The 26,967-nt window shown below is 49.9% G+C and overlaps 1 protein-coding gene across 4 annotated transcripts in view; it reads right to left on the bottom strand.

The window, feature by feature from the left end:
* The window catches only part of si:dkey-26i13.8 (kinesin-like protein KIF19), a 243,236-nt gene that overhangs the window by 26,970 nt on the left and 189,299 nt on the right, over positions 1 to 26,967 (bottom strand). For all 4 annotated transcript variants that reach the window (XM_038820811.1, XM_038820813.1, XM_038820812.1 and 1 more), the window contains 2 exons: positions 15,781 to 15,947; positions 9,093 to 9,198 (listed from right to left, as the gene is read on the bottom strand). In XM_038820811.1, coding sequence (XP_038676739.1) covers positions 9,093 to 9,198; positions 15,781 to 15,947 — 273 coding nt within the window. The remainder of the gene's footprint in view (positions 1 to 9,092; positions 9,199 to 15,780; positions 15,948 to 26,967) is intronic.

Here is a 26,967-nt window from a genome sequence, read left to right as displayed (position 1 = left end):
CCGGCAGCGCTGCCCAGCCCGCACAGCAATGTGTAGCGATTGCGGGAAAAAGGGGCACTTCGCTAGAGTCTGTCTGTGCCGGCCTAAGGCCCAGAAATCGGAAACGCACCAGGCCCGACCCATGGACTCGCAGCCCCACAGATCCCGCAATGCGGCTGCGTGCCTGCCCGGAACGCTGCCATCAGATGTGTCATCGGCATCGTGCGACCCGTGGAGACTGCCATCTTGGCCGCCGGCCCCGGCACCGACCAACACATGCGACCCATAGGGGCAGCCATCTTGGTCGCCATCTTCGCCCCAGCCCGACACGTGCGACTCATGGGGGCCGCCATCTTGTGACTCCACCAACCACACAGACTACCCGCAGCTGGGCGCAGTCACCCTCGACCTGTCGCAGCCAAAACAGCTGAAGAACTCCATGATGGTCGTCAGGGTCAACAGGCACGAGACCCCTGCCTTTTCGACTCCGGGAGCACAGAGAGTTTTGTCCACCCTGACGCGGTAAGGCGCTGCTCCCTCCACACCTACCCAGCCTCCCAAACAATCTCCCTTGCCTCCGGGTCCCATTCGGTTCAGATCGGGAGGTACTGTATCACCAATCTCACGATGCAGGGTGCAGAGTACGCTCGTTTTAAGCTCTATGGTCCTCCCCCACCTCTGCGCCCTCCTACTGCTCGGATTGGACTTTCAATGTAACCACCGATGTAAGCCTGACCCTACAGTTCAGCGGACCCTTGCCCCAGCTCACGGTGTGCAGCTCACGACCCTCAAGGTCTCCCACCCTTCACTCTTTGAGAATCTCACCCCTGATTGTAAGCCCATCACCACCAGGAGCAGGCGGTACAGTTCACTTGACATGACGTTTATCAAGTCGGAGGTCCAGCGACTGTTGAGTGAAGGGATCATCGAGGCCAGCAACAGCCCTTGGAGAGCGCAAGTGGTGGTCGTCCGGACTGGGGAAAAGAATCGGATGGTTGTGGACGACAGCCAGAAAACTAACCGATTCTCGCAACTCGATGCGTACCCCCTCCCCCGCATAGCGGAGATGGTCAACCAGATCGCGCAGTACCGTGTGTTCTCAACGATCGATCTGAAGTCGGCCTACCACCAGCTCCCAATCCGCCCGGAAGAGCGCCACTACACTGCTTTCGAGGCAGCCGGCCGGCTCTTCCACTTCCTCAGAGTCCCCCTTCGGCATCACTAACGGAGTCTTGGTCCTTCAGAGAACGATGGACCGAATGGTGGACCAGTATGGTTTGCGGGCTACATACCCGTACTTGGACAATGTGACCATCTGCGGCCATGCCCAGAAGGACCATGACGCCAACCTCCAGAGGTTCCTCCAGGCCGCCCAATCCCTCAACCTCACATACAACAAAGAAAAATACCTCTTCCGTTCTACCCGACTAGCCATCCTCGGCTATGTCGTAGAGAACGGAGTCCGAGGGCCCAACCCCGACCGTATCAATGATCAAGTCATTGAATGGATTTATGGCAGAAATAGATAGATTTTAAGACTCTAAAGGTGTCAATGGGTACGGAGAGCACATGGGAATATGGGGTGCGATTCTCCGCAAATGCGGCGAGTCGTAAAGGCTGCCGTGAAACTGGCCGTGTTTCACGGCAGCCTCCGCGCCCCCTCCCGGCACCCGATTCTCCCCCGCGGGCGGGGCTAGCAGCGCGGCCCCGTGAAGCACGGCATCGCGGGCTTAGCGACGGTCGCTAAGCCCGCGCGCCAAGCGTCACGGCGGCTGATGTGCACGATGACGTCAGCCGCGCATGCGCAGGTTGGACGGCTCCAACCCGCGCATGCGCGGATGACGTCATCACACATATGCGTCAAACCCGCGCATGCGTGGGCCGTCATACCCCTCAGCCGCCCCGCGGACTGATCCTGCGGGGCGGCGGAGGAACAAATAGTGCGCGGGTATCGGACCCGCTGCCCGCGATCGGTGCCCACCGATCGCAGGCCCATGCCACCCTTGGCACGGCCGTGCCAATCGGTGCCATGGTTGTCCGGGACGGCACTTTGCGGCCGTTTTCACTAACGGTGAGAGCAGGTGTGTTTGCGTTCGTGAAAACAGCCGTAAAGGCCTGGGAACTCGGCCCATCGGTCTGGGGAGAATCGCTGTTCGCCGTAAAAAACGGCGAGCAGCGATTCGTGTCGTGGGGGGGGGGGGGGGGGGGGGGGGGGGGGGGGGGGGAGAATAGCGGGAGGTCGGGAAAAATGTCGGGAAGGCCCTCCCGCTATTCTCCGACCCGTCGTGGGCAGCGGAGAATCACGCCCATGCTGTTGAAACAGAGGAACAACCATGATCATATTAAACGGGGAGCAGGCTCGAAGGGCCTACTCCTGCTCCTATTATGTCTAAAGCATCATGGTGTTTCAATACCATTTCTGGTTAATAATGCCTGAATTACTTGAGTTGTTTATTAGTTTCACTGCCGAGAAGGTTTATTGGAAAATAAAAGCAGGCTCTTTCTTGCCAAAACTGAACTAACAAACTTCAGTTATGAGGGTAGATTGGAAGATTCGGAACTGTTCTCTTTGGAGAGAAGGCCATGAGGAGATGGTTTAGCACACTGGGCTAAATCGCTGGCTTTTAAAGCAGACCAAGGCAGGCCAGCAGCACGTTCAATTCCCGAACAGGCGCCGGAATGTAGTGACTAGGGGCTTTTCACAGTAACTTCATTGAAGCCTACTTGTGACAATAAGCGATTTTCATTTTCATTTCATTTGATAGAAATGTTCAAAATTATGAGGGAGCGGGACAGAGCGGATAGGGAGAGACTGTTCCTACCCATAAAAGGATCGAGGACAAAAGGGCACAGATGTAAAATGTTTGGCAAAAGAAGCAAATGTGAAGTGCGAAAACACTGTTTTACACAGTGAGTGGTTTGGGTCTGGAATGCACTGCCTGGAAGTGTGGTGGCCGCAGTTTCAATCAAGACCTTCAATGGGGAATTAGATTAGATGACTATTTGAATAGAAACACTGTAAGGTCAAGGATACGGGGAAAAGGCACGGGAATGGCAGTAAGTCACAATGCTCGGGTGGCACGGTGGTGCAGTGGTTAGCACTGCTGCCTCACGCCGCTGAGCACCCAGGTCCGATCCTGGCCCCCGGTCACTGTCCATGTGGAGTTTGCACATAGAACATAGAACAGTACAGCACAGAACAGGCCCTTCGGCCCTCAATGTTGCGCCGAGCCATGATCACCCTACTCAAACCCACGTATCCACCCTATACCCGTAACCCAACAACCCCCCCTTAACCTTACTTTTATTAGGACACTACGGGCAATTTAGCATGGCCAATCCACCTAACCCGCACATCTTTGGACTGTGGGAGGAAACCGGAGCACCCGGAGGAAACCCACGCACACAGGGGGAGAATGTGCAGACTCCACACAGACAGTGACCCAGCCGGTAATCGAACCTGGGACCCTGGAGCTGTGAAGCATTTATGCTAACCACCATGCTACCCTGCTGCCCCATTCTCCACATGTCTGCATGCATCTCACCCCCACAACTCAAAAATGTGCAGGTTAGGTGAATTGGGCCAGGCTAAATTGCCCCTTAATTGGAAAAAAGAATTGGGTACTCTAAATTTACCAAAATGTCACAATGCTCATTTGGTGAGCCAGTGGAGACACGCTGGACCAAAAGGTTCCCCTTTTGTGCTGTAACAATTCTGTGATTACCTCAGTTAGTCTTTGTTGTGTTAAGCTGCTACTGGATGTAGTCTTTACGAAAGGATGCTCCAGACTATGAAATGAGTTCAACGTGTTTATTGAACTATTAACACAGTTCTTAAATGAGTTTGACACTCTGCTAATCTAACTGTAGTAACTCAGTCTAACTATACCAGCTTGCTCTATGCCATGTGCTAGGGTGTGATGCTGCTGCTGATCAACACTGCATTACTCTCTAGGCGTCTGTCTGTGGAAGAGGCAGGGTGTGTGTGTCTTGTCCCTTTTATAGTGTTAATGTCATGCCTTCTTGTGGTGATGCCACCTCTGGGTGTCTTGATTACCCATTGGTTGTGTCCTATTCTGAATTACCATTGGTTGCATGTTTGCATATCATGACAGTCTTCAGCTAATGAGAAGGGGTCATGTGCTAACAACATTGTACACCGATAACATCTACTCGCACATAAGGATGATCTGAAGAAAATCCTTGAATGGGAGTGAAATATTGTGGTATATTTTCTGACCAGCACTGTTCTCAGGCCAACACATGAGGAAAAGATGTCCGCCTCTACACTTCCAAACAATCCTGAACAGATAAACTCATATGGTTTACAATAAATTGGCTTTGGGAATTTATGAGCAAGTTAAATATTTGCATGAGAACAGTGCTTGTTGGAAAACACACCCCTTGATAAATGTTCCTGTTCCTGTACCTGACATATATTTGATTGTCTGTGTGTGCAGTGGGTAAGGATCCTGCAAGGACGCCCAGCTCTATTTATTGTGCATTCATTCAAATGGCTGGAAACGTAGAGGGAAACCTCTGTCATGGGCATGAGATATGCCCCAGCTGATTTCCTTCTATTCACTGTTCCCAGGAGATCCAATAGGTTCGGAAAATCTGCTTCCCCATATCATAAAAAGAAGAAGAACAAGACCAAGACCCAGCATGCACGGTGAGGAACGGAGTGCAGCTTGGAAAGTTAATGGCTCTGTGCCCGCAATTTTCCATGATCATAGAATTTACAGAGCAGAAGGAGGCCATTCGGCCAATCGAGTCTGCACCGGCTTCTGGAAAGAGCACCCTACCCAAGGTTAACACCTCCACCCTATCCCCATAACCCAGTAACCCCAAACAACACTAAGGGCAATTTTGGACACTAAGGGCAATTTATCATGTCCAATCAACCTAACTTGCACATCTTTGGACTGTGGGAGGAAACCGGAGCACCCGGAGGAAACCCACGCACACACGGGGAGGATGTGCAGACTCCGCACAGACAGTGACCCAAGCCGGAATCGAACCTGGGACCCTGGAGCTGTGAAGCGATTGTGCTATCCACAATGCTACTGTGCTGCCCTAATGATGTGTACCTTGTGGATGCCACTCCTGCTCGGTATGTGAGATTGTGGAATGACCCATATAAAAGGATAGAATATTTTCAAGGCTTTAGTCTAATCTTGGTGGATTGTGCAATGAACATTTAAGGGCTTAGAAATTAGGTTAAGAAATTAGGAAACGTTGAAAGATCATTTTTACTAACAGTGCAAATGAACCAGCTGCCGATTGCAAGCCGAATACGCTTTAGCACACCGGGCCATCTGTCTCTTGTTCTTAAGGTTGCTACATCTCGTTGCAATCTCTCCTGGCTACAGTTTAACATTCAACACATTTCTTCCTCTCTTTAACTCTGATGAAGAGTCAAATGAACTCGAAACGCTAACTCTGTTTTCTCTCCCTACAGATGCTGCCAGACCTACTGACCTTCTCCAGCACCGTTTGTTTCTGCCTTATCTCTGTTGTCTGATCTCAGCTGCAGGGAGTTGCAGAGCATTACTATTGGCCTGTGTCACTAGGCCAAAGAGTGGGGAAAATCAAAACAGCTCCTGAACACAATCCAGGGATCCCTGCATGTGCACATCAGTAGAGAAGAGAATCAGATTTGCTTTTGCAATTGTTTGAAAAGCTGCCGATATCTTGTAGAATCATAGAAGCTACAATGCAGAAGGAGGCCATTCAGCCCATCAAGTCTGCATTGGCCCACTAGAAAAAGCACCCTACATAAGCTCACACTTTCACCCTATTCTGGGAACCCAGTAAATCCACCCAACCCTTTTGGACACAATGGGCAATTTAGCATGGGCAATCCACCTCACCTGTACATCTTTGGACCGTGGGAGGAAACCGGAGCACCCGGAGGAAACCCATGCAGACACAGGAAAAAAAGTGCAGGCTCCGCACAGACAGTGACCCAAGCCGGGAATCGAACCTGGGACCCTGGAGCTGTGAAGCAACAGTGCTAACCACTGTGCTACCGTGTCGCCCCTGGTTCTTATATTAGGAAGGTTCCGGAGAGGAAGCTTGTGACAGTGGAACGACAAAGCAGGCAACATTTCACAGATAATTAGGTGCAAAAATGCCAGGGAGGTAATGTTCCCTTAAATCTGTGCTGGTGTGTGGCTGCACAACAACGTGGAGTGTACCACACAGGGAACAAACAGGCTGGACTTAACCAACATTCTCTTTAAGATGCATACATTCACAAATGGGCAGCAATCTTGAAGGAACCTGGAAGTTGAGGGAGATAGAGAACCTCGTGGAGTGGTGCAGCGACACCAATTTCTCCCTCAATGCCAGCAAAACTAAAGAGCTGGTCACTGACTTCAGGAAGCAAAGTACTGTACACACCCCTGTCAGCATCAACGGGGCCGAGGTGGAGATGGTTAGCAGTTTCAAATTCCTAGGGCTGTACATCTCCAAAAATCTGTCCTGGTTCACCCAGCATCGACGCTACGACCAAGAAAGCACAACAACTCCTATACTTCCTCAGGAAACAAAGGAAATTCGGCATGTCCACATTAAACCTTTACAACTTTTACAGATGCACCATAGAAAGCATCCTATCTGGCTGCATCACAGCCTGGTACGGCAACTGCTCGGCCCAGGACCGCAAGAAACTTCATAGAGTCGTGAACACAGCTCAGTCCATCACATGAACCTGCCTCCCATCCATTGACTCCATCTACACCTCCCGCTGCCTGGGGAAAGCGGACAGCATAATCAAAGACCCCTCCCACCTGGCTTACTCACTCTTCCAACTTCTTCCATCGGGCAGGAGACACAGAAGTCTGAGAACACGCAAGAACAGCTTCTTCCCCACTGCCACCAGATTCCTAAATGATCTTCTTATGGACTGACCTCATTAACACTACACCCTGTATGCTTCATCCGTTGCCGGTGCTTATGTAGTTACATTGTATACCTTGTGTTGCCCTATTATGTATTTTCTTTTATTCCCTTTTTTTCCCATGTCCTTAATGATCTGTTGAGCTGCTCGCAGAAAAATATTTTTCACTGTACCTCGGTACACGTGACAATAAACAAATCCAATCCAATCCACAGAAAAAATATACTTGAAGGAGCATTTTTCTGAGATGGCCAAGATAGGCTGTTGGATTCTCTGTTCCTGAGACTACTTGTTGACGGATTTGTGGACTTCCACAACAGCAAAACTGGCGCCGCACCTGGACTGATTCAGCGACTGTTAAGGGACTAGCACCAGCGCCACGTGGAACACAATCAATTCCAATGAAAAACGGTGCGGGATTCGCCGGATCAGTGATTGACATTCGGGCGGCTGACAAGCAACAGCCACATATACACATTACACTCACTGCGCACATTCATCCCAGATAACAAGATGGCACTAGTTGCGCTGGAGTGCACCCATCCCATGATGGGTCGGCTGGGACCAGAGGGCACCTGGTGGGATGCCCCGGGGGGGACACCTATACAACTTGTGGCCCTAAGTTCACAGTGGGCAGAGGACAGTCTGAGGGAGCAGATGATGGTCAGTGGGAAAGTTTGATGGTGGTTAGTTGGGGCAGTGGGGGTGGGTGCTTGGTTCAGATGGTGGTGCTGTCTCAGGAACTTAACACACATTTGAAAACGGTCACAGCCACCAGGCCACCATTGTGAAGGGGGATGCCCCTCAACAGGGCAGCCAGTGGTCACGGGTGTGGCCAGGAAGGTTTTGGGAAGGGGATGGGCAGGTTTAAAGTTAGTCTGGAGTACCAGTGCCGGGGGGCAGCCTCCAGGCCGCTACAATACTGCAGGGGCCACAGAAATGAAATGAAAATCGCTTATTGTCACAAGTAGGCTTCAAATGAAGTCATTGTGAAAAGCCCCTAGTCGCCACATTCCGGTGCCTATTCGGGGAGGCTGGTACGGGAATTGAACCGTGCTGCTGGCCTGCCTTGGTCTGCTTTCAAAGCCAGCGGTATAGCTAAACCAGTCCCTTACAGTCATGTAGACTTAGAGTTTTACAGTACAGAAAAAGGCCCTTCGGCCCCATCGTGTCTGCGCCGGTCATCAAGCACCTATCTATCCTAATCCCATTTTCCAGCACTTGGTCTGTAGCCTAGTATGCTATGGTGTTTCAAGTGCTGATCTAAATGTTTCTTAAATGTTGTGAGGGTTCCTGCCTCAACCACCCTTTCAGGCAGTGAGTTCCCAAATCCCACACCATCTGGATGAAAGGACTTTTCCTCAAATTTTCTCTAAAACTCCTGCCCCTTACCTTATATCCATGCCCTCTGGTTCTTGACCCCTTTACAAAGAGGAAAAGTTCCTTCCTATTTATCCTATCTATGTCCCTCATAATTTTGCACACCTCAATCTGGTGCCCCGGGGGGGGGGTACATTTACGAGCGGTAAAGGAGGGTTGTGGGTAGTTAGGGGATTGTGAATGTCGTCAAGGGGTGGGGTGTAGTCTGGGGATGGTCCAACGTTGGCATTGGGGTTGAAGGGGAGTCAGTAGATTAGTTATCTGAGAGATAAAACTTGTTTTAATCCTACTAGCTTTTCCTGGATAACTATTCTGCTAAGTAAGTTGGAAACATCCAAAGTCTCTGACTTGAAATCAGAGTTTCAGAGGGTTCCAGGCCCGGTGTAATGCCCAACAGAAGTTGAAACGTCCTGAGTAACCCGTGTAGACAGTGCATGGGGACATCCGCAGAGTCTCCCAGCACATCTTTCTTGGGTACCTCTGGGGTATGAGCACCCACAGACTGGAAGATTTGGGACACTATCACGGGTCTTCTGTGGGATCTTGTTGTGCACAAATTGCCTGCACGTTTCCAACATTGCAACAGTGACTGCACTTCAAAAGTATGTCATCGGCTGCAATAATGGTTTGAGATATCCTGTCATGGTAGAAAGCACCAGATAAATGCAAATCCTTCTCATTCAGCACATCCATTTCCAAATTCCCCCAGTTAACATGGTTTCTCTCTCCAAAGCTGCTGCCTGTTAGTCTTTCCAGCATTCTCTGTTTTTATTTCAGGTTTCTAAATTGACAGTATTTTGTTTTTTCCTTCAGGTGGTCTCCTACTAACCTGCAATAACAGTGGTCCAGCGAGACGGATTGGGGGAGGTGTTAGAGTTGGCAGCGGCTTCATGTACCGTGACTGCGCGGTGGCTTTAAACACCTTATTGGTATCACTGTTAAAAAAAAACAAGCATCTAACATGTTCCAATTTTCATCCTAAAACTGAAAATATATACATCGGCACAGCGTAAACTAGATGCATTCTGTCTTTTTACTATTCAATTCAATTCAATTAAGCTTCTTTCATCCAGCCCTGGCTTCACTCATACCCCATTTCATTGAAGAATTGATACGAATGAAAGGAAAAGACATGGGGTGGGATTTTCTACCTCCCAGCTGCATGTTTCCCAGCGGCAGGAGGGACGGCTGCTCGCTGGCGGTGGGATTCTCTGCTCCCTCCGCTGTCAACGGAAATTCCCATCGCTGGGAAACCCACAGGTAGGAATGTGCTGCCGGCAGGATCAGGGAATGCCACCACCAGCGAATGGCCTTAGAATTCTGGCCCTGGTCCAGCTTCCTCGCACCAGAAACTCTCCTGTTCACACAGCAAGGAGGATAATGCAGTGAAGACAAGAGATGTGGTTGCAAACACTTCAAACTTCATAAGAACATAAGAACTAGGAACAGGAGTAGGTCATCTGGCCCCTCGAGCCTGCTCCGCCATTCAATTAGATCATGGCTGATCTTTTGTGGACTCAGCTCCACTTTCCGGCCCGAACACCATAACCCTTAATCCCTTTATTCTTCAAAAAACTATCTATCTTTACCTTAAAAACATGTAATGAAGGAGCCTCAACTGCTTCACTGGGCAAGGAATTCCATAGATTCACAACCCTTTGGGTGAAGAAGTTCCTCCTAAACTCAGTCCTAAATCTACTTCCCCTTATTTTGAGGCTATGTCCCCTAGTTCTGCTGTCACCCGCCAGTGGAAACAACCTGCCCGCATCTATCCTATCTATTCCCTTCATAATTTTAAATGTTTCTATAAGATCCCCTCTCATCCTTCTAAATTACAACGAGTACAGTCCCAGTCTACTCAACCTCTCCTCATAATCCAACCCCTTCAGCTCTGGGATTAACCTAGTGAATCTCCTCTGCAAACCCTCCAGCGCCAGTACGTCCTTTCTCAAGTAAGGAGACCAAAACTGAACACAATACTCCAGGTGTGGCCGCACTAACACCTTATACAATTGCAACATAACCTCCCTAGTCTTAAACTCCATCCCTCTAGCAATGAAGGACAAAATTCCATTTGCCTTCTTAATCACCTGTTGCACTTGTAAACCAACCTTCTGTGACTCATGCACTAGCACACCCAAGTCTCTCTGAACAGCGGCATGCTTTAATATTTTATCGTTTAAATAATAATCCCGTTTGCTGTTATTCCTACCAAAATGGATAACCTCACATTTGTCAACATTGTATTCCATCTGCCAGACCCTAGCCCATTCACTTAACCTATCCAAATCCCTCTGCAGACTTCCAGTATCCTCTGCACTTTTCGCTTTACCACTCATCTTAGTGTCATCCGCAAACTTGGACACATTGCCCTTGGTCCCCAACTCCAAATCATCTGTGTAAATTGTGAACAATTGTGGGCCCAACACGGATCCCTGAGGGACACCACTAGCTACTGATTGCCAACCAGAGAAACACCCATTTATCCCAACTCTTTGCTTTCTATTAATTAACCAATCCTCTATCCATGCTACTACTTTACCCTTAATGCCATGCATCTTTATCTTATGCAGCAACCTTTTGTGTGGCACCTTGTCAAAGGCTTTCTGGAAATCCAGATATACCACATCCATCGGCTCCCCGTTATCTACTGCACTGGTAATGTCCTCAAAAAATTCCACTAAATTAGTTAGGCATGACCTGCCCTTTATGAACCCATGCTGCGTCTGCCCAATGGGACAATTTCTATCCAGATGCCTCGCAATTTCTGACTTTGAGAATAGAGTCATAGAGTCAAACAGTATAGAGGAGGTCCATTGGCCCATTGAATCTGCCCCGACAAAACAACAATAATCTACGCTAGTCCCACTTTCCAATGCTTGGCCTACAGCCTTGAATGTTATCACATTTCAAATGTTCATCCAGGTACATTTTAAAGGTAGTGGGATTTCCTGCCTCTACTACCCTCCCAGGCAGCGTATTCCAGACTCTCACTACCCTCTGGGTGAAAAAGATTTTACTCAAATCCCCTCTAAACCCCCTGCCCTCACCTTAAAATTGTGCCCCTTTGTTATTGGCCCTTCAAATAAGGGGAACAGCTGCTTTCTGTCCACGTTCCCCATACCTCTCAATCATATACACATCAATCAGGGCCCCCTCCGCCCTTCTTTGCTCTAAAGAAAACAACCTGAGTCTATCCAACCTTGCTTTATTGCTCAAATGCTCCACCCCAGAGATCCTGGTGAATCTCCTCTGTATCCGCTCCAGTGCAATCACATCTTTCCAATAGTGAGGCAAACAGAACTGCGCACTATGCTCCAGCTGTGGTCTAACCAAAGTTTTGTATAGGTCCAACGTGACCTTGCTGCTCTTATATTCTACAGCAAGACTGATAAAGGCAAGTATCCCGTCTGCCTTTTTAACTACCCTATTAACCTGTCCTGCCGCCTTCAGGTATCTGAAGGTACCTAAAGATCCCTCTGTTCCTCTGAGCTTCCTAGTGGCCTGCCATTCATTGAGTACTCCCTTGTCTTGTTACTCCTTCCAAAGTGCATCACCTTGCACTTTTCAGGGTTAAATTTCATCTGCCATTAATCTGCCCATCTGACCAACCTCTCTATATCATCCTTCGCAAGGGTATTGGTCTCATTCAGATGCAGACCGTCCCACTTATACATGTCCCACCCGCCCAAGAAACGGTCTTAGTGATCCAGGAATCTAAAACACACCCTCCTCCACAAAGTCTATTCTCTGCTTCCTGTACTCGCTAGCATGTGGCACGTGGGGTAATCCAGGGAATACAACCATTGGGGTCCTGTTTTTTAATCTGCTGCCTATCTCCCTGAGTTCATGATGCAAGACCTCAGGCTGTATTCTTCGCTTCGTGACATCAGAAGCGGCAATCGTGATTGGGTAGAGAATCGTGCAAAATGAATAAAATGCGTTTGCGCCCTGCGCGGATTCTGATGCCAAGCTCCAGCCCCTCGCTGGCGGTTAAATCGGTGTTTGTGCCCGCTGCGTCATATCCACCTAGAACGGCCATTTGCATGGATTTTAATATCATGAACGGTTTGGACACTTCATGCTCTACCCCTCCATGATGCTCCTCCCCTCTTGGTGAAGTCTCACAGGCGCGAGTAGAACTTAGAACATACAGTGTAGAAGGAGGCCATTCAGCCCATCAAATCTGCACCGACCCACTTAAGCCCTCGCTTCCATCTTATCCCTGAAACCCAATAGCCCCTCCGAACCGTTTTGGTCACTAAGGACAATTTATCATGGCCAATCCACCTAACCTGCACGTCTTTGGACTGTGGGAGGAAACCAGAGCGCCAAAGGAAACCCACGCAGACATGGGGAGAACGTGCAGACTCCGGACAGACAGTGACCCAGCGGGGAATCGAACCTGAGTCCCTGGCGCTGTGAAGCCATGGTGCTATCCACTTGTGCTACAGTGTTGCCCAAATAACTGCAAGTATTTTCAAACAAGGCCTGGAAGCCATGGCTGCGGATAGGGAGTGGGAGGCTAAAGAAACTCTGAAAATCATCAAACATTGGCTGGCTGGCTGGCTGGGTGGGAGGGGGGGGGGGGCGCTTCCCGGGCCAAGGACAGTAGTGGGGAACAATTTGGTGCCAGGTCTGTGGACTCGAGGTCTCTCGAGATCGGGGTGGCCTGGCTTAGACCACCATTGCAGCAGTCTGTGGTTTAAACACACCCCTTTGGTGTTACTTCCAGGCCTCTGGGTATTCACTCTGCTGCCTGTGTCCTTTGAATGCTCAGAAGGCATCTGGTCATCTGGGAGCCTGCCCAGGCCGCCCCCCTGGACACCCTCATACCCCAGCTGTACCATCAAGGGGATGGGCGTGGCCAGAATCACCAGGTGTTGGCATTCCTCAGAAGTGCTGCCCCACTGCAGAGGAAGCAGGATAATCAGCAGAGCTTACCCCAACCAGAGGGCACCTGTGCAGTGACCTTAGGAGCCCTCCCAGGGTCTCTGCCCCCGGGACTTCACCAGTGACCCCCATCCCTCAGGATCACAGCTGTCTCCTCCTGGTGAGACATACGCCTGACTCTGCCACCACCTCCCAGTAGGGCAGACTTATGTCTATGTTGCACCCTGGGGAAGAGGGTGCTACTCCTCTCCTCACTGACATGGAGCTGTGGGTCCACCTCGGATTCCTGATCCTGATGGGCAGGTCTGCTGTCAGCCATCTTGGTGGCTGCGGTGAATGTATGGTAAGTGGAGCGCTTAAAACAGCTCCAGCTGTCAGGCTCTTAACGTGCTAGCCACGTAACTCTCAGCTCATGGATACGCCACAGTGTCTGCAGCTGCCAATCGAGCCCTGAAATCCAGAGCTCAAGTTCCTGCAGTTGGGAGCACTTCCTGCACATGTGGTCGTCTAGGCTGCCGGTATGGTCTGTGGCTTCCCACATCTGACAGGTCACACATTACATTCAGCTGACCTGACCTGCCTTGTCTTAAATTTAAACGTTCTTCGTCTTACTTGCTAATTTTTCAAATTACTTAGTCTTAAAAGATACTCCTCTTACCTTAACTTAACTAATTCTCCTTCGACCTACTTGTCCTTCTATTACTTATTATAATTACTTGTCTAATTCTACTTCGACCTACTTATCCTTGTATTATTTTACTTTATTATACCGGCTCTTACTTTTACCTATCCCTAGTGCTTCTCATTTGATTTTATTCAATTAGAACTGACTGCAGAATACTGTTCCCAGGCTGCTTCACTGCGCTACTAACTGAAGGACACTGTTCCCAGAGTGCTTCACTGTGATACTGACTGCAGAATACTGTTCCCAGGCTGCTTCACTGCGCTACTAACTGAAGGACACTGTTCCCAGGCTGCTTCACTGCGCTACTAACTGAAGGACACTGTTCCCAGAGTGCTTCACTGTGATACTGACTGCAGAATACTGTTCCCAGGCTGCTTCACTGCGCTACTAACTGAAGGACACTGTTCCCAGGCTGCTTCACTGCGCTACTGACTGAAGGACACTGTTCCCAGGCTGCTTCACTATGATACTGACTGCGATGACACCCTCCACAGACTGCTTCACTCTGATACTGACTGCGATGACACCCTCCACAGACTGCTTCACTCTGATACTGACTGCAGCACACTATTTTCAATATTTGTTTTATTTTAAAGTGCACAATTATTTTTTTTTCTAATTAAGGGGCAATTTAGCATGGTCAATCCACCTACCCTGCACACCTTTGGGTTGTGGGGGTGAGACCCACACAGACAGGGGGAGGATGTACATGGACAGTGACCCGGAGCCGGGATCAAACACAGGTCTTCGGCGCCGTGAGGCAGCAGTGCTAACCACTGCGCCGCCGTGCCATCCCTCTGTTCCCAATGTTGTGGAAGGTTCCATAAATTCCAGCCTGCCAATGTAAAGACTGCTTTGTTGACCGGTACAGGTGAACAGAGCTTTTTTAAATCTCTCACAACATGGTGCCTGACCTGAATGTTGTAAGGTGCCCTGTCATCTCCTTTTGCTGTCAGCTGATATTCAGCAGTCTAGATGCCTCTAGAACCCCAACTAAGATGACTTTGGTGTCTCTGCCTCACTGTAACATTGCAATTGTTCACTAGGTCCAACGTCCATCGGGGATAATCCTGTAAAGTAAGTGCAACAGGAGTTGTCTGCTATCCTTAACCTGGGAGAATAGAATAACCCTTCAGGATTGGCCTGGCATCTCCAGGAATTGGAATCAATCTCCAGGACACTGCTATGTGCAACCCTGGAGAAAAATCACTGGGGGCATTAAAAAATGTTTTTTTTTTCCTTTGTCTTATTCTTTGAACATTTCTCTTTACAGGAAATAAAAATGAGGAAAAGGCTCTTTGACTGATGGTCAAGTATCATCCAATTGGATAATGAGTCTTTCCACTTGGCGTATGAAGGTCGTGGGTCACAAAAATGGGTGTGTCAGCGAACCAATGGCTGGAAGGTAGAGAAAATCATGTGATGAAACCTCCAGGAATACATTTAATCACAGTTGGCAACCCTAAACAGGAGTAATTGGTTTTGCGCAGCCGTTTTGCTCACTCATTTGGAAATATATGCAGATAAATTATGCAGGAGGCAATCGTGTGTGATCTGGGCTACACCATCTGCAAGCTGGGGGAAGCACACTTCACAGCTTAAATTATTCAGAATGAAATATAAACAGAACAAAGTAGAATGTGGCTTGTGATTTTTAAATCTTAGCAATATTCAGTTCAAAATTCAACAACAATATAAACCGGAATGAAAATGCACTAACCATCCAACAAAGAAAAAAACAATCTGGATGTGCTGAAGGGCCCCTAGTATGGCTCAATTATCTTTTCAAAGATCACAATCAAGTTTCTATTCAAATGAACACAACAGTGAAACTAGTTCCCACCGCCCCATTGTGTGCTGCCTCGCTGTCTGGTTTCTGGTCCTGTCAGTTTGAATGGAGAATATGACAATTATCTTCGAAGAATTCCTGCAATGTTACCTGTCATGATCAGGGAGTATTGGCGGCAGTGAGTCCTTGACCCGGGCATGAAGCAGTTTTCTATTCTCATGAACTGTCCTTGGCCTCATATCTTCCTTGTTCCCTTCCAGCGCCAGCACATAATCTTCGAGGTTCAGCTGACGGGCAACATTCAGAAGATTGCGATCCTGTGGGGATGCACAATAATAGTGTAGAACGTAACTGAGAAAAATGTGCCTGCAATTTTGTAAAACTCCATGTCATTTAGTGCAAGAAGAACATAAATGAGAAAAGCCAGGAAACAATCAGGATCAAACTCTGTGCTAGTGAGTGGGGGTGGGGTTATAGATTCAGGTCAGCCATTCTGTAAACAGAACATGTGGTGAGAGACCTGGGGGGCATAATGAAACTGTTTGCGATCGGGACAAGATCGCCAAGCTTTTCATATGCGTTGCTCCGATCTGTTTGAAAACAAAGGAGACAGAGCTCGGTTTCAAGGCACTGGGTGGCTTTATTCCGCAGTATGGTGAAGGTTGACAGCCTTGATTGGAATCACTCAGCTCCATTGGTACAACAACAACATGGACCAGTGTGGCACCCGTAATGTGAAATAAAATTTCCAAGGTGCTTTACTTCAGTGCAATCTGACAGAAGTCCACACCAAGCAAAAGGAAGAGATATTAAGAGGGCAGCTAAAAGCTTGATCCAACAGTTGTATTTCAGGCGGTGAAGAGGCACGGGAAGGAATTTCCACAGGCTGCGGCCTGCACAGCTGAAGACATGGCTGCGAAGGATGGAGTGAAAGGATTTGGAATGAACAGAGTTGGAAGAATGAAGAGTTCCTAGTTTGCTGTAGGTCTGGAGGAAGATACAGAATTAGGGAGGGTCAAGAAGGGATTTGAACACAGAGTGGCAGGTTTGAGGTACTCGGTAAGTGGGACTTGGTGCGGAATCGGGGACAGGCAGCAGAGTCTTTGATCAGCTAAAATTTATTGAGGATGGAGGAATGGAGACCAGTGAGGGGAGGAATTGAGACCAGTGAGGAGAGAATTGGAATAGTCTAGAGAATGGGAAAGACATGGGTGGAGGCCGCATAGGTTTAAAAGATAGGAATTACAACAGAGGGGATTCAGATTTGCATTTTTAAAATTAATGCATGATGTGGACACCACTGGCAAGGCCAGCATTTATTGCCCATCCCGAATTGTCACTAAGAAGGCGAACCACTACAATCCTTGTTGTGTCGGTACACCCACAGTGATTCTTATTTCACATTTCAATACTAACCAGACACAGCTGAGTGGCTTGTTCGGCTTTTTACTTATTCTTCCATAGGATGCAGGTCAGCATGCAGGCCCATCCCTAATTGTCCTTGAACTGAGTGGCTTGCTCGGCCATTTCAGAGGGGCAGCTAAGAGTTCACCGCACTGATGTGGATCTGGAGTGGCATGTAGGCCGGACTAGATAACAACAGCAGATTTCTTTCCCAAAAGGACATTAGCGAACCAGGTGGGTTTTTACAACAATCAACAGTGGTTTTCTGGTCACCATTCCTGAGACTAGCTTTTCAGTTCCAGATTTTATTCATTTGAATTAAAATTCCACCAGGTGCCAGGGTGGGATTTGAACCCTTGTCCCCAGAGCATTAAACTGGGCGTCTGGATTTCTAGTACAGTGACCTCAACACCACTACCACCTCCCCACTGCTACTTCAGATTGTAGTTCAGAGTCAACCACATTGATATGTAAGTATGGATCTGTGAATCAGATTGTTTTTTGCTTGACAACAGTAACAATAATAATAATAATAATCCAAGCTCAATAGTTTCCAATCCAATAGTTTCATAGCCACTTCCTGAAACTGGCGCTTTATTCAAGATTATGCAAATGGATTAAAATTTCCTTAACCATCAGAATGGGATTTTAAATATACATGTTAATTTTTGCGTGTTTTTTTTCTAATAATTTGTAATTTGTTGGATATAAAATATGAAAACTCAATAAAAAAACATTTCCAAAAAAAAAATGGGATTTTAACTCATGCCTCCAGGTCATATTCAACGTCTCAGAATTACTGGCCTAGTAGCGTTACCAAATGCTACCATAAGACACAGGAGCAGAATTAAACCATTCAGCCTATTGAGTCTGCTCTGCCACTCAATCATGGCTGATATGTTTCTCATGCCATATAACCCCTGATACTCTTCTTAATCAAGAACCAATTTATTTCTATCTTAAAGACATTCAGTGATTTGGCCTCCACAGCCTTATACCGCAATGAGTTCCACAAATTCACCTTCCTCTGGCTGAAGAAATTCCTCCTAATCTCTGTTTTAAAGAATCGTCCCTTCAGTGTGAGGCTGTGTCCTCTGGTTCTAATCTCTTCTACAAGTGGAAACATACTCTCCACAACCACTCTATTCATTCCTCGCAGTATCCTGTAAGTTTCAATAAGATCTCCCCTCACCCTTCTAAACTCCATTGAGTACAGACCCGGACTCAATGTTCCTCGTACGACAAGTTCTTCATTCCGGGGATCATTCTTGTGAACTCGTCTGGACCCTTTCCAAGGCCAGAACATCCTTCCTCTGATACGGGACCCAAAATTGTTCACAATATTCCAAATGGGGTCTGACCAGAGCCTTATACAGTCTCAGCAGTATATCGCTGCTCTTGAATTCTAGCCCTCTCCACATGAATGTTAACATTATATTTGCTTTCCTAACTGCCAACTGAACCTGGATGTTAACCTTAAGAGAAACCACTCCCACAAGATAGACTAGAGAAGAATGTTCTCCTCGGGGAAGAAAAAGTTATGAGGAGATTTTATGAAGGTATCCCAAATCTAGAGGGATTTGGACAGAGCAGACAGAGAAGAAACTGTTCCCATGGGTGGAAGGGTTGAGAATCAAAGGAACTGCTTGAGAGTGAGGTGGAGGCAGATTAAATTGTGGCATTGGGGATAGAATTAGGTAATTATTTGAAGGGACAAATATCGCAGGGGTTCGAGGAAAAGTCAGGGGAGTGGGACTGGCTGAGTTACTCTTGCAGAGTCTTGGCACCAGGCACAGTGAGCTGAATGGCCTCCTGCTGTGCTCTAACTTTGATTTGACTCTATGCTTAGTAACTTGAGGAAACTACCGGTGGTGGAACATGGATTTACCAAATTATGTACAATAGTCTGCCCATGGCAGTAACTCTCTCCCAATCCAGTCCTTGTTGGGACAACCAACAGCTCCGAAGGCCCTGCTTGGTCTGGCTTTTATGTGTGGTCTTTAACGAGCTCCAGCTGGTGGCTCCCACCCCCTACCTGGGAAGTTCATCCTCCACGAGTCCCAGCGGGAGATGGACAATGGTTTCCCCGTGGCCATCTTTTTGGGGGGGGGGGGAGGATTATGACACTGTGATTAAACAGAATAACTGAACTGCATCTTGCATCATCCTACACCTGTCCCATGCAACAGCTCAGGGCAGAGCATCAACTCCCTGCAGTCTCCTTCTTTTCAACCATCTTGTGAGGACCTTGCTGTTTGACTGTCCTTCCTCATGCCTGTGTTCTGCATTAAAAATATCTCTCGCTGGTTAAAAATACTGACCCATCTTTATCCTTCTCTCACAGTCTGCCAGAAATCCGAGCTTTCCAAAACAATGATGTCTTTCCGAATACTCAGACAAGCTAATAAACCACTTATTGTTTAAACTCTGACGAAAATAACTTCCACTTAGCATATTAGTGACTATTCGTCCCGACGTGTATTTTTCAAAATTGTTAAAATATGTATTGTTACTGTAAGGCCAGCACTGCAAGTAGCTTCTTCTAAATCCATTCTGGAATTAAATGGTCAAAATGATCCCGAGACGTTGATGATTCCAATTCCATCTATGTTTTAGGGCACTGTTTCGGTTTATCATCATGTGTATAATCAAAGTAACCTCCCAATTTGGCTCACAAAGTTTTTGTTCCTTTACTGTTCCATTTACTTAAATAAATGGCCTGGGAGGAATGAAGGGGGTGGGGGGAGAGTATTTCTTATCCTCTTATCCTGGAACATTGTTTATCCTCTGTGAAGATTCTCTTTATTCACAATTACTGGGGAAATTATAAACATGCTCGAGAAACAACAGGAAGGAAACCACCTCAAACCTTTGTTGCTCAAAGAATGAGATGGTAAGCATTTCTTTTATTTTGAAATCACTCCAACGGTGCTCATTACTTTTTTAAAAAAAAATATTTTCTCAGCCAATGTGCAGAGTGGACAGGGCAAGCCCTTAATCCATCTCCTTGCTTGGTCCAAAAACCAATTCAAATTGAATCCAATTCACGGTCCCCACAAGAGAGACATACTAGATCCAAGCAGGCAAGAACAGGCTTTGCACCTGATCTCGGGTTTGATCTAACCCTTTGACCTTAGCCAAAAGGCTGGGCTAATTACATAAAATTACATAGACGTTACAGCACAGAAACAAGTCATTTGGTCAGTAATTAGGCTCCCCAAGGCCTTCCTACCAATCTACTTCGTACTAACCTCATCAGGATATCACAAAACATTACAAAGTATTCACAACACAGAAAAAGTTGTTCCATCCAGTAAGTCTTTGTTGACGTATAATCTCCACACATGAACTTCCTTCCGCTCTTCTTTTTTTTTAAATAATTTTTATTCAAATTTTTGCATAATATTAACAACAAAAAGACAGATTTTTTTTTAACAAAGAACAGAAAGAACAGCCCCCCCCCCGCGCGCATACACAGCGGAAGAGATAACACCCATAATTCCCCCAAAACATCTGCCCGTCCCTTCAATAGACAGGACAGAACCCCCCCCCCCCCCCCACCCCCCGCGTATACACAGAAGAGGAAATGAATTAATGCCCGACATTGGCACAGAACAATTATGCCCTTCCCTTTAGTACAAAACAAAAATACATCCCCCCCTCCCTCCCGGGTTGCTGCTGCTGCTGGTCCAGGAAGTCCAGGAATGGCTGCCACCTCCTGAAAAACCCCTGCACTGATCCCCTTAGGGCAAATTTCACCTTCTCTAGCTTGAGAAACCCTGCCATACCCCGTAATGCTCCTGTTAACCTGTCTGAAAAAGGCCTTCGGGATAAGGATGGGGAGGCACTGAAACAGGAACAGAAATCTCGGAAGCACCGTCATCTTGACTGACTGCACTCTACCTGCCAGAGACAGCGGCAACATGTTCCACCTCTTAAACTCCTCCTCCATTTGCTCCACCAGCCTTGTAAGGTTAAGCTTATGCAGGGCCCCCCAGCTCCTGGCCACCTGCACCCCCAAGTATCTGAAGCTCCTCTCCGCCCTTTTCAATGGGAGCCTACCAATCCCCCCTCCTGGTCCCCCTGGTGTACCACAAACAGCTCGCTCTTCCCAAAGTTGACCTTGTACCCCGAAAAGTCCCCAAATTCCCAGAGAATCCTCATCACCTCCAGCATTCCCCCCACCGGGTCCACCACATACAACAATAGGTCATCCGCATAGAGCGACACTAGGTGCTCCTCCCCACCCCGCACCAGCCCCCTCCAGTTCCTCGACTCCCTCAGCGCCATAGCCAGGGGTTCAATTGCCAGCGCAAAAAGTAGGGGGGACAAGGGACACCCCTGCCTCGTCCCTCGGTGTGACCAAAAATACTCCGACCTCCTCCTATTCGTGGCCACGCTCGCCATCGGGGCCTCATATAACAGCCTCACCCAACTGACAAACCCCTCCCCAAACCCGAACCTTTCCAGCACCTCCCACAAGTACCCCCACTCAACCCTATCAAAGGCCTTCTCCGCGTCCAGTGCCACCACTATCTCCGCCTCCCCTTCTACCACCGGCATCATTATAACATTCAAGAGCCTCCCCCTCACAAACCCCGTTTGATCCTCGTGGATAACCTGCGGCACACAGTCCTCTATCCTCATGGCTAAGATCTTTGCCAACAGCTTGGCGTCCACATTCAAGATTGAGATCGGCCTGTACGACCCACACTGCTGGGGATCCTTGTCCCGCTTAAGAATCAGGGGGCAAAGCCTCCCCCTCCCTTGCCTTGTTAAAGGTCTGTGGTGGTATGAATGTGAGCACTGCCATTGGTACAGAGCATGGGTTTCCCATTGGCTCTGGCTGGTCATGTGCCTCTCGTCCGATTGGCTGGGACTAGTCATGTGACTGCTCACCAATTGGTCGAGAGGCAAGTAGACCCCGCCTCCGTGGCGGGGTATAAGTACTCAGAGTTCCCGGCGGTCGGCCTTTCTCTGTAGTCGACCACCGGGCTAACAACTAGCTGATTAAAGCCACAGTTTGGATCTTCATCGTGTCTCGAGTCCAATTGATGGTACATCAATTTAATCAGCTAGAATTTTGGAATGGATCTACGCATCAAGCCTGACTGCCTCCGCACCAGCCCGCATGCTTCAAATGCGCCTGCAATCTTTAAACACTGGCAGGCGTGTTTTAATAGTTACCTGACGACTGCAGCCGGCAAGCCCACCAAGCAGCAGAAACTCCACACCTCCACTCATGCGTGGGCACGGTGCTATATTCAATGATTGAGGACGAAAGTGATTATGATGCGGCCATGGAGATTCTCAAAGGACACTTTCTCCGGCCGGTCAACGAAGTATACGCACGGCATCTCCTGACGACTAGGCAATAGTACCCTGGTGAGTCACTCTACGAGTTTTACAGGCCTTCACAGCTCTAGGGAGAACGTGCGCCTGTCTCCAAGTTTCGGCGACTGAGGACATGGAACTTTTAATTAGACATGCTTACGTTGCTGGCATGCAATCCTCCTCTATCCGCCAACGATTGCTGGAGAAGAACACCCTCAGCCTAGCTGAGGCACGGACTCTTGCAACATCCCTGGAGGTTGCTGACCTAAACGCCTGCGCATAAGCCCCCGGCCGCGCAGCCCCCCTGGACTTCATGGCACGCGCCACTCCCGTCCTCCGTGGACCCCGACCCCCTGCCCAGGCCTGCGCTGCGCTGCAGGTCGCTCCGAAAAACTAACGGGGCCCCGTTGCTATTTCTGTGGCCTCTCAAAGCACCCCTGTCCGCGCTGCCCGGCCCGCTCCACTCTGTGTAAGAGCTGTGGGAAGAAGGGCCACTACGCGGTGGTCTGCCAGACCAAGTCGGTCGCTGCTGTTCTGCGCAGCGACCGTGGATCACCCCCCCCCCCCCCCCCCCGGGCCCCCCTAGGGCCCAGCGCCGCGCACCAACCTCTTCTGCCCGCCTCCCAGCCCCTGCAACCGCCCCACGGTCCTCCCGACCCTCGCTCCCAGCTGCCCCAATCGGCCCGCAGACGCCGCTGACACTGCCCCCAACCGCCACGAGGTTCCCACGGGCGCCGCCATCTTGGGGCCCCGGCTCCACGTGCGGGTCCTGGGCACCGCCATCTTGGGCCAACACGGAAGGCGCTGCCAGCGATTACTCTGCCACCGAGGATGACCTGGAACTCTCACCACGACTTGCTTCCATCACACTCGACCAGTCGCGACCACGCTCTCTCGCCAAGACTACGACAACGATCCAGCTCAACGGACACAAAACGAGATGCCTGCTGGACTCCGAGAGCACGATAAGACGCTGCGCGCTCCCCATCCATCCAGTTAAGCATAAGATTGAATTGGCCTCGGGTTCGCACTCCGTCCAAATCACCAGGTGCTGCATAGCGGACCTCACGGTCCAGGGGAGGGTTTTCAAAAACTTCAAACTCCTCAGCCTCCCCCATCTATGTGCTCCGGCACTCTTGGGACTGGATTTCCAGTGCAACCTGCAGAGCTTGACCTTCCAATTCGGCGGCCCTATTCCACCCCTTACTGTCTGCAGCTTCGCGTCCCTCAAAGTGGACCCCCCTTCCTTGTTTGCTAATCTCACCCCAGATTGTAAACCTGTCGCCACTCGGAGCAGACGATACAGTGCCCAGGACCGAACCTTCATCGGGTCCGAGGTCCAGAGGCTCCTTAAGGAAGGAGTTATCGAGGCCAGCAACAGTCCCTGGAGAGCCCAAGTGCTGGTAGTTCGGACTGGGGAGAAAAACCGGATGGTCATCGATTACAGTCAGATCATCAACAGGTTTACGCAGCTGGACGCGTATCCTCTCCCCCGTATTTCCGACCTGGTTAACAGGATCGCGAAATACAAAGTCTTCTCCACGGTGGACCTTAAGTCCGCCTACCACTAGCTCCCCATCCGCGTGAGTGACTGAAAGTACACTGCGTTTGAGGCAGATGGGCGCCTCTACCACTTCCTCAGGGTTCCATTCGGTGTCACAAATGGAGTCTTGGTCTTCCAACGGGAGATGGACCGAATGGTCGACAAGCACGGTTTACGGGCCACCTTCCCGTATCTCGATAATGTCACCACCTGCGGCCACGACCAGCAGGACCACGACATCAACCTCCAAAAATTCCTCCGAATCGCAAAACTCCTTAAGTTAACTTACAATAAGGATAAGTGCGTGTTTAGCACCGACCGTCTAGCCATCCTTGGCTACGTAGGGGGTAACGGAGTGATAGGCCCCGATCCCGAACGCATGCGCCCCCTGAAGGAACTCCCTCTCCCCAACTCCCTCAAATCCCTCAAACGCTGCCTGGGTTTCTTCTACAATTACGCCCAGTGGGTCCCCAATTACGCCGACAAAGCCCGCCCCCTCATCCATTCCACCTCGTTTCCCCTGTCAATGGAGGCCCGCCAGGCCTTCAGCCGCATCAAAGCGGATATCGCAAAGGCCACGATGCGCGCTATCGACAAGTCCCTCCCATTCCAGGTCGAGAGCGACGCGTCTGACGTAGCTCTGGCGGCCACCCTGAACCAAGCGGGCAGACCTGTGGCCTTCTTCTCACGAACCCTCCACGCTTCCGAAATCCGCCACTCCTCGGTGGAAAAGGAGGCACAGGCCATAGTCGAAGCTGTGCGATATTGGAGGCACTATCTGGCCGGCAGGAGGTTTACCCTCCTCACAGACTAACGATCAGTAGCTTTCATGTTCAATAATGCACAGAGGGGCAAGATCAAGAACGACAAGATCTTGTGGTGGCGGATCGAGTTGTCCACGTACAACTACGATATCTTGTATCGTCCTGAGAAGCTCAACGAGCCTCCCGATGCCCTATCCCACGGTACCTGCGCCAGCGCGCAGATTGACCGCCTCCGCTCCCTCCACACAGACCTCTGCCATCCAGGGGTCACCCGGTTTTAACCATTTTATTAAGACCCGCAACCTGCCCTACTCCGTTGAGGAGATCAGGACCGTCACCAGGGACTGCCACGTCTGCGCCGAGTGCAAACCGCACTTCTACCGCCCCGAACGAGCGCATCTGATCAAGGCATCCCGCTCCTTTGAACGTCTCAGTATAGACTTCAAGGGTCCCCTCCCCTCCAACAACCTTGAGTGTTATCAACGAACACTCTCGCTTCCCTTTCGCCATTCCCTGTCCCGACATGACCACAACAACCGTCATAAAGGCCCTCCTATCCATCTTCACCCTGTTCGGTTACCCCGCGTACATCCACAGCGACCGGGGGTCCTCCTTTATGAGTGACGAACTGTGTCAATTCCTGCTCAGGAGGGGCATAGCCTCTAGCAGGACGACCAGTTATAACCCGCGGGGTAACGGTCAGGTCGAGTGGGAGAATGGCACCATTTGGAAGACCATCCTGCTGGCCCTACGGTCCAGAGATCTCCCTGTTCCCCTGTTGGCAAGAGGTCATCCCCGACGCCCTTCATTCAATCCGGTCTCTCCTCTGTACCACCACTAATCAAACACCTCATGAACGTCTTCTTGTTTTCCCCCGGAAGTCATCCTCAGGATTCCCTCTCCCGACCTGGCTGGCCACCCCTGGGCCCATCTTGCTCCAGAAGCATGTGCGGGTGCACAAGTCCGACCCGTTGGTTGAGCTCCACGCCAACCCGCAGTATGCATACGTGGAGTATCCCGCCGGTCGGCAGGATACGGTCTCGCTCCGGGACCTGGCACCCGCCGGCGTGCGGCCTTCCCCCCTACATCAACACCTCACCCCCAACCCCAATTCCCCCCAGCGCCCCGCGCGCCCCCACGACCCAGCGCACATGCTCCCTCTCCCCCGATTACAGCGTCTCCACCACCGGCCCGGGGTACGGAGACACATCTACAACCGACGCTCCCGGAAGCAAGGACGACCATCGGCCCGACGTCACCGGCTCCAATGCGACGGTCCACCAGAACATCACTAGCACCCGACAGGCTGATCGTGTCCATCTGATGCGACCATGGGACTTTTTTTTGGACTTTGTTGTTATTCTGTTGCACCTTAAGTTAGTAGTAGTAGTATTGTTTTTTTTTGCCACGAGCCAGTGGGCAGCCCACCTTTCTCGATTTTCGCTGCTCATACCACCAGTCCTTGGACCCCCCTCCCCCCTCTCTCTTCCACTTACACACATCCCCCCCCCCCACCTTCTTTCTCCACAAGGGGTGAATGTGGTGGTATGAATGTGAGCACTGCCATTGGTGCAGAGCATAGGTTTCCCATTGGCTCTGGCTGGTCATGTGCCTCTCGTCCGATTGTCTGGGACTAGTCATGTGACTGCGCACCAATTGGTCGAGAGGCAAGTAGACCCCGCCTCCGAGGCGGGGTATACGTACCCAGAGTTCCCGGCGGTCGGCCTTTCTCTGTAGTCGACCACCAGGCTAACAACTAGCTGATTAAAGCCACAGTTTGGATCTTCATCGTGTCTCGAGTCCAATTGATGGTACATCAAGGTCCTAACCAACAGGGGGCCCAACAGGTCTGCATACATCTTATAAAATTCAACCGGGAACCCATCCGGCCCCGGCGCCTTCCCCGACTGCATGTTCCCTATCCCTTTAACCAGCTCCTCAGCTCAACTGGCGCCCCCAGCCCCTCCACTTGTCCCTCCTCCACCCTCGGGAATCTCAGCCGATCCAAAAAGCGCCCCATCCCCCCCTACTCCACCGGGGATTCGGACCGATACAGTTTCTCGTAGAAATCCCTGAAGACACCATTGATGTCTACCCCCCTTCGCACCACATTTCCTCCCCGATCCTTAACTCCACCAATCTCCCTAGCCACATCCCGTTTACGGAGCTGATGTGCCAGCATCCTGCTCGCCTTCTCCCCATATTCATACACCGCACCCTGTGCCTTCCTCCACTGAGCTTCCGCCTTTCTGGTGGTCAACAAGTTAAACTCAGCCTGAAGGCTGCGCCGCT

The sequence above is a fragment of the Scyliorhinus canicula genome, chromosome 15 (genome assembly GCF_902713615.1).
Source record: "Scyliorhinus canicula chromosome 15, sScyCan1.1, whole genome shotgun sequence".
Classification (NCBI taxonomy): domain Eukaryota; kingdom Metazoa; phylum Chordata; class Chondrichthyes; order Carcharhiniformes; family Scyliorhinidae; genus Scyliorhinus; species Scyliorhinus canicula.
The sequence above is the reverse complement of the archived record's forward strand: the minus strand, read 5'-3'. Positions and strand labels throughout refer to the sequence as shown.